A 7,001-nucleotide genomic window follows, 5' to 3' on the forward strand; every position below is an offset into this window, starting at 1 on the left:
TCCAGATAATATTTTAATAAATCATATCCAATATTTTTTACTAAATATTTACAAAAGTTTTTTTCCTGGTTTACTAATAACATAATTTTGCTAATTTAATTCTCATAAAAGAATAAATATGAATCATAACTTTAAGATTTAAGATTATCCCTTATACAATCATTTAATTTAAAATTTGCTTAAATAGCTATAAAGTACCTATATATGCTTATTATTACAAACATCCCATAAAATAATAACCATTGGTGGTCAAATCATACAATCCTTATAGATTAAAAGGAGGAAATATTTAAAAAAATATCTGGGGAGTTTCCTTGTACGATATGGTTTGTGATTTATGAATTTAAAAAAAAAAGTTTGATTAACAAACCAAAAAATAACAATTAAAGTAATTGTGATCCCCTTGATTTTATCTCTCTCTCTCTCTGATAAAGTCGCTTCTTTCGTCGCAGCTTAGTCTTCGCCATCAGAAAATTCTCACATATATTTTTTCTTAATTCAACACCAAAACCTCAAGAGCTTCCAAAGATCATAGCTTATTTTCTCTGTTTTGGGTAATTTATTCATCTTTTCCCCTTTTCATCTTCTTCCTTTTCTCTCCGTTACAAAAGTCACTTTATTTTTTTTGTTTCGTATGATCACAAACTCTGTTCGTTTGCTTCTTCTCTTCTCTTCTGTTTTGGTTTGTTATGTTTGGTCTTTCTGAGGAAATAGCTTCTTCTTTTATTATTTTGTTCTGTTTCAAACCCACTTGTTTAGTTTCTTGATTCTTCTGTCTTCTATTTTTAAATCACTCTGTTTCCTGTTCTTTGTCTACTAGGGTTTGGATTGTATTTTTTTGGTAACTGTAGTATCTCTGTTTTGGTAAACCTAGTTTGGGGTTTAATATACTGTTGTGCTGAATCAAGCTATTTGATTCTTTTTATAAATAAGCTCCATGGTGTTCTTAGGATCATATAGTCTTTTTAGGGGTTTGAGTGTATTTGAAGTTGCATATTTGTGGTGTTTGAGTTTGGTTTTTCCAGTAACAAATTATGATCACAAAGCTGGAGTTTTATAAAATTTTGTCAATTTCAGGTGTCTTGAGCTGCCATACACTCACTGATCTTTCGAACTGTCTCGAAATCTTTATAATACTAAAGATCAATGGGTTGTTGTTGTTGTCTACCGAGTATACCTGAAGTAAAGCTTCTTCTTCTTCTTCTTTATTGTTAAAGAACACAAATGAAAGGTTTTGTGTTTTCTTATGTTTTTGATTGTTGTCTGCAGAACTCTAGAACTATAGATGAGCATGTTCCCTTATCTCTTGCGCCGCCTTCCTCTCTCTCTAATACATACACTTCACCGCTTTCGCCGCCTATTCCTCTAGCCTTCTCGAATAGAAATCTTCAAACTACTCCACAGAAATTACCAATAGTTCAGAGCAATTCGAGCGGAGGAGGTGCCCCTGGAATCACACAGGTTGCTCCAGAGAAGCAAACATGGCCTGTTGATGACCATAAAACTGATCTTGATCTAAAGAAAAAGGATCGAGAAACAATCGATGAATGTCCAATTTGCTTAGAAGGTATATTTGTTTTATCATTCAAAGTTACATACTAAAAATTTAGCTTTTGGTAAATATCTTAGTTCATTTGTTTTTGTTTTGTTTGCAGAATATGATATTGAAAACCCGAAGTTGCTCACTAAATGTGGCCATGATTTCCATCTCGCATGCATTCTTGATTGGATGGAAAGAAGCGAGGCGTGTCCTGTTTGCGACAAGGTTTGTATCCGCCTTTTTCACATACAGTTTCGACTTCCCTAATCACTAAAGAGTCTTGTGTTTTTTTTTGTATTATTTCCACAGGAATTGGTACTCCCTGAATCATAATCAGAGAGAACAAACACAAGAAGTGCGAAAAATGGTACAAAATATTTGATTAAACTTGCATCATTAGGAGTTAGCTAGCCTGGTGGTATAATGAACATTCATTGTTACGTTTGCAACATTATTCTCAAGCTTTGTGTTCTTTCTATTGCTTTTTTTCTTCTTAATGTAGAAATTATATTTTGATTGTTTGATATTCTTTGAAGAACTCTATATTCACGAGTTGTTTCCTCAACCTGAATTACTTCAAGGAAAAAGTTAAAAGTGCAGTTTTAGAAGAGCCTGTTAAAGTTCAGAGATTTTACTGTGTAAAAAAAAAAAAGGACTCTCTGACAAATTTCTTACATAACAGCTTTTTTATTACTAGATTCCTCTGTATAAATCTAACTCTTATGGCTAAAAATAATGATAATAAAAAAGAACCAAGAAACTCTCTAACCTTTTTTTAACTTTTACAACAAGAAAGTCCTAAATTCTATTACGGTGAAGTGTTATGAATCTGATGAACATTGGATAAAAGCCTCGTTAACTTACTTAACGTCTCTCGAGCAGACACAGTCCCAGGATGATCCTCTCCTGAGATTGAAGTCCTTATGAAGATAGCTTTTCTTATCAAATCATCGGCAAAACCGAATTGCCCGCCTCGTAACATCAGCTTAGACCGAGTCTCTAGCACGGTGGCTCGAGCCAGAGCTAGTTCTTCCCATAGAATAGGGTTTAGCTGTGCGCTTGTCTGAACTGGTCTCCAGCAAAGTGACTTGTCTAGCCACTTCTCCACAGGCGTCACTAGCGTTTGGTCAGCTGCTTCAAGAGCGTTTGTGCAGACCCTGAGTAGCTCCACAGCTGCGCTGCACCGTGAAAACGTTATGAACGTTCTGATCGCTAGAGGCAAGATTACTTGCTTCACAAGAATCAGCAGCTCTGTTATCTTTAGCTGAATAGTCGGAGCTTCGTTGCTGAAACCAAACAGCAAGAAACATACCGCCCAGATCTGCTCTGCTGTTTCAACCGTCGAGCCGCGGCTTATCACTGCCTGAACCATTGCTGGCGCATTCTCGTTGACCAGTACTCGATTTCTTGCATAGAGTTTCACTAGCTCGTGGATTTGTATAAACCCTAGCTTGATGCTGCTGGTTCGAGCAATGTTGAATCTAAGTAGCATAGAAGCAGCTTCAGTTCCTGATCTCTTAGAGTTCGAAGACTTAAAACCGCAGCTTATAGCTCGTCTTAGTCTTCTCCATAGTCGCTTAGGACCTCTGTGCTTCTCAGGGAGCTTATAAGCAGCCAAAGCTAATAAAGAAGCTGGAACGGGTGCTGGAGCTAACCACCCACTAGCAACAACCATTCTTGTAGCCAAACTTCTCGGTCCATCCGCGTGGTCAAAGATCGAAAAACACACTTCAAACAGCTGCAACAGAAACCCGTTTCTTCTCAACAAACTCCCATCCCTACCACTACAGATCATCTCTCTCAAAGGCATTCTATTTATAGTATCCAAAAGCCGGCTAGGGTTTATAGGAAGCTCAGACAATATAGCTCCCACAACAGCTAATCCCAACGTTAACCTCCCAAGTTTCTCTTCAATCGTTCTCAATGGATCCATTTCCGTAACAGGATAGTCTTTCACATTCCCCTGCATTAACGACATAGCTTCAGCACCAGAAAGGTAAGACAGTTTCAACGGCTCCATATTCATAACTTGAGAGAGTCTCGTAGATATCAAGATATGAGTCCCGCCTCCAAACCGAGGGAGAAGATCCATCACCATCTTCGAGTCCCACCAGTCTTTTTCACTCTCCAAGTTATCAATCACAACCAAGAATGGTATATTCCTCATCAGCTCTTTTCTAATCTTGGAAACAGCAGCATCTTCTTGCTCCTCGAAACTCTTCATCCGCGTTTTATCCGAACCATTCTCTATCCCAACATCAACTTCCAAATACTGATAAAGATTTAGATAGTTCTGTCTTATGTAACGGCTCTCACCTCCTATCCAAAGAACCATCTTATACCTCTGGTGATGTCTATAAGCAAATTCAAGAAGCAGCTCAGTTTTGCCAATCCCTGACTCGCCCGAGACACAAGCAACACCTTTCCCGTAAACAACCTTCATCGACCGTTTCCTCCTCGTGCTCCTGCCAACTTTAACTTGATTCCTTAAAGGCAACTCAGTACTTTGCATCTCAATCTCTTTCTCAGACTCTTTCCACACAACTTTCTCTTTCCCTTTCTTCCTTCGTTCTTCCGCTGAACCGCTTTTGTTCCACCCTAACGTCACATTCTTCTTCCTCCTACTCGGCCTTGCCTTAAGCTCAAAGTAATCCCTTTCAGAATCTCCAGCAACGTCTCCAAACAAAACAAACTCTAACTCTGATAACTCCTTCTTCCTCCCAACAAAACTCTCGTTCCTCGGATACGGGAACTCCTCTTTCTCAGCTTTATCTCGCCATTTCGTTAACCTCTCCACTATACTCCTCCTCCCTAACCGCATTGCCAACAACGTAACCGCTCTGAAAACACAATCTCTCCAGTTACCTTCATGAGCTTCAAGCTTCCAATCATCAACCCGAGATAGCCCGTGAACCGCTTCTCTCCACTCTTTCTCAATCCCACCATACAAAACCCACAACTCCCCTCCATGTTTCTCCCACAAGTCACCTCTCTTCTCAACTATATCTCTCACAAGACAGTCTCCAGGAGACAGATCAAAGAAAACAGGAACCAGATTCTTCTTGTTTGCGAAAAACCGTAGCTCCTCGATCGTGTAAGGGTTCTTGAAAGCCTTTCTCGTTAGAATGATAACTCCGAACGATGCACCGTCCATGGCTCTTTCGACTATTCTCTGTTTCCTAGTACTCCTACATCTTCCTCTATCCGACATAAAACAACTCATCCCTTGAAACTCCAACTCAGCTCTAAGCCAATCAGCAAACCTAAGCAAAGAAGGCTTCTGACCATGCAACCCTATAAACACGTCACAACATCTCAACCTGTTATAAGAAACAGAAACAGAAGATGTCTGAGTATACGACGAAGAGTCTTGCCCTTGCCCTTGCCCTCTTCCATATCTAGAAGGAGTGCAAGAGATCACACTACTCGAAGCGATTCTATCAGCAGCTTCAAGATTCTGACACTGAGGAGGAGGAGGTGGTGGCGAGGCCGCGGCGGCGGCGGCTAAAAAACCGAGCTCAGGGTCTTGAAAGCCAGAGCTGGAGCTAAGAGGATCAAAGCTATCGCATTGATCATCGGAACGAGTGGATTCAGAGAGTTCTTGATTGGGTTTAGGAGATCTTGGTGAGAAGAAGGGAGACTGGTTAGCTGAGAAGAAAGCAGCTGATGAAGATGAAGACATGTTTCTACAAGGCTTTGTCGGATATTGACCGAACCTAGAAGAACTGTCGTCACCTCGAGAATCCATAACCACAACTTTGCCTTAATTAACAATCTATCAAATCCCATAAATGTAGCCTATGAATAATCCATTGAAGCCAATCTGATTCAAGAAAACCAAAAAAAAAAGTCAAAACAGAGAGTGTTGAAAAGGAGAGATTTTTGGATTTTTCAAGATTTCAAGATTGAGATAAAATGATTCAAGATTCAAGATTTAGACATACGAAGAACCCTAGAAAAAGGGTTACACAGCTTTAGAATCAAATTTGGTAAGAAATGAAAGTTAACGGCAATGAAATCTTCTAGAGTATATATACCAAAAAGCTTGTTTCTTTGAATAGTTGAAATGATGATTTTTGAAAATCTTGAATAGTTAAAAAGGATAGTTTTTTCTTTTTCTTTTCACAAATAAGGGAAAAATAGAAGAAATCATGATTTTTTTTCTTTTAAGGAAAATAATTGATTTTGAGGACATTGCAGATCTAAGCAGAAAGGGAAATATAATAATCATAATATTAAAAAAAAATTTTAATAAAAATGAATATATACATTTTCGTACAGAGGATTCAGATCTGAGAAACTTACATAGCTCGGCATCTTCTTGAATAAACAACCATCACCAAGATCATCTTTAAACAAACAAAAACAACTTCAGAAGATTAAGTATGCAAGAAGGGTTTAACAGAGCACTATCTCCTGAAGAAGAAGAAGAAGAAGAAGAAGAAGACTCAATTAAAACGAGGTTTTTGTAAATTCAAGTAACAATCAAAGAGAAAGGAGATGAAAGTGAGAGGAGTTTAAAGAGAGAATAAGAAGAAGAACACTAGAGAGCTTTCATAAGAGTAGTCGAATGCATCGCCATTTACAGATAGACATTGAAAAGGACTCTCTAATTTTTTTTTTTTTTTTAAACAGGGGAGTTTAAAAAATTTAAAACAGGGGAGACAAAAAAAAAAAAAGTTTAGATTTTTATAATGGAATATTCAAAATAAATAAATTTTGATTAATATACCCAGAAGAGAACAAAACATGTTTCTCAAAACCCAGAAGTTAAATTAACCCTTAAAGATTTGGACTTGTTATGTTCAATTACCGCAAGAAGTGAGAACACAATTAGATAAAGACTTACCAGTTTGAGTTTCAATTCAAGCACTGAGAGAAATAGTAAGGTGTTCTTTTTTAAAAAAAGTATCTAGAGAAAGTAAGTAAATTTAGAGGTCCTTATCCAATAAACAGAAACATGGGCACTGTCAAATCACAAAAACACACAGCACACACTCTCTCTTTCTCTTTTCTCTTTTCTCTTTCTTTCAGAGAGATCTTTTTTTCTATTTTCTTGAAATGTTGTTGTTTCAAAAGGAGGAAGAGAAAGACAGAAGAAGAGATTGGGTTGGGAGAAGTGAATTTTTTTTTAAAGAATTGCAAAAAAAAAAAAAAAGAAAGAAGAGAAACCTAAACGAAAAAGAGATCAAAGCTAGCTAGGTATGGCTTGTGGGCTCCATTTTCACAAGTGATTTGTTCTTACAGAAAAAAATAATATATATATATATATATATATTTCCTGTTTTTTCTTTACTACTGTCCTGAATCTGCTGATGAACAATGTTTCCTGATAAGAAAATTTTCATAAATTTAGTTTCTGGCTGGGGGGAGTGAACAAAAAAAACAGAGGTTCTCATAGTCACGTCCCTGACTAGGATATGGGCGTGCACTGTTCCTTTTCGTCTGCTCTTTTGTTTCA

The 7,001-nt window shown here is 37.4% G+C and overlaps 2 protein-coding genes across 2 annotated transcripts; one reads left to right on the forward strand and one right to left on the reverse strand.

The window, feature by feature from the left end:
- Nucleotides 1–351: 351 nt before the first annotated feature.
- Nucleotides 352–2,148, forward strand: LOC104731131 (E3 ubiquitin-protein ligase AIRP1). Its single transcript, XM_010450403.3, has 5 exons — nucleotides 352–554; nucleotides 1,078–1,182; nucleotides 1,270–1,567; nucleotides 1,656–1,765; nucleotides 1,850–2,148. The coding sequence occupies exons 2-5, from the start codon at nucleotides 1,147–1,149 to the stop codon at nucleotides 1,871–1,873; spliced, it is 468 nt and encodes a 155-aa protein (XP_010448705.1). The 5' UTR covers nucleotides 352–554; nucleotides 1,078–1,146; the 3' UTR covers nucleotides 1,874–2,148.
- A 59-nt stretch (nucleotides 2,149–2,207) lies between these two features.
- LOC104731135 (uncharacterized) lies at nucleotides 2,208–6,783 on the reverse strand. The gene is made up of 3 exons (XM_087479307.1): nucleotides 6,390–6,783; nucleotides 5,846–5,956; nucleotides 2,208–5,363 (listed from the first exon to the last, which is right to left on the reverse strand). The coding sequence occupies exon 3, from the start codon at nucleotides 5,286–5,288 to the stop codon at nucleotides 2,349–2,351; it is 2,940 nt and encodes a 979-aa protein (XP_087335433.1). The 5' UTR covers nucleotides 5,289–5,363; nucleotides 5,846–5,956; nucleotides 6,390–6,783; the 3' UTR covers nucleotides 2,208–2,348.
- Between the last annotated feature and the right edge of the window lie 218 nt (nucleotides 6,784–7,001).

Source organism: Camelina sativa, chromosome 12 (genome assembly GCF_030686135.1).
Source record: "Camelina sativa cultivar CO46 ecotype springtype chromosome 12, ASM3068613v1".
Lineage (NCBI taxonomy): Eukaryota > Viridiplantae > Streptophyta > Magnoliopsida > Brassicales > Brassicaceae > Camelina > Camelina sativa.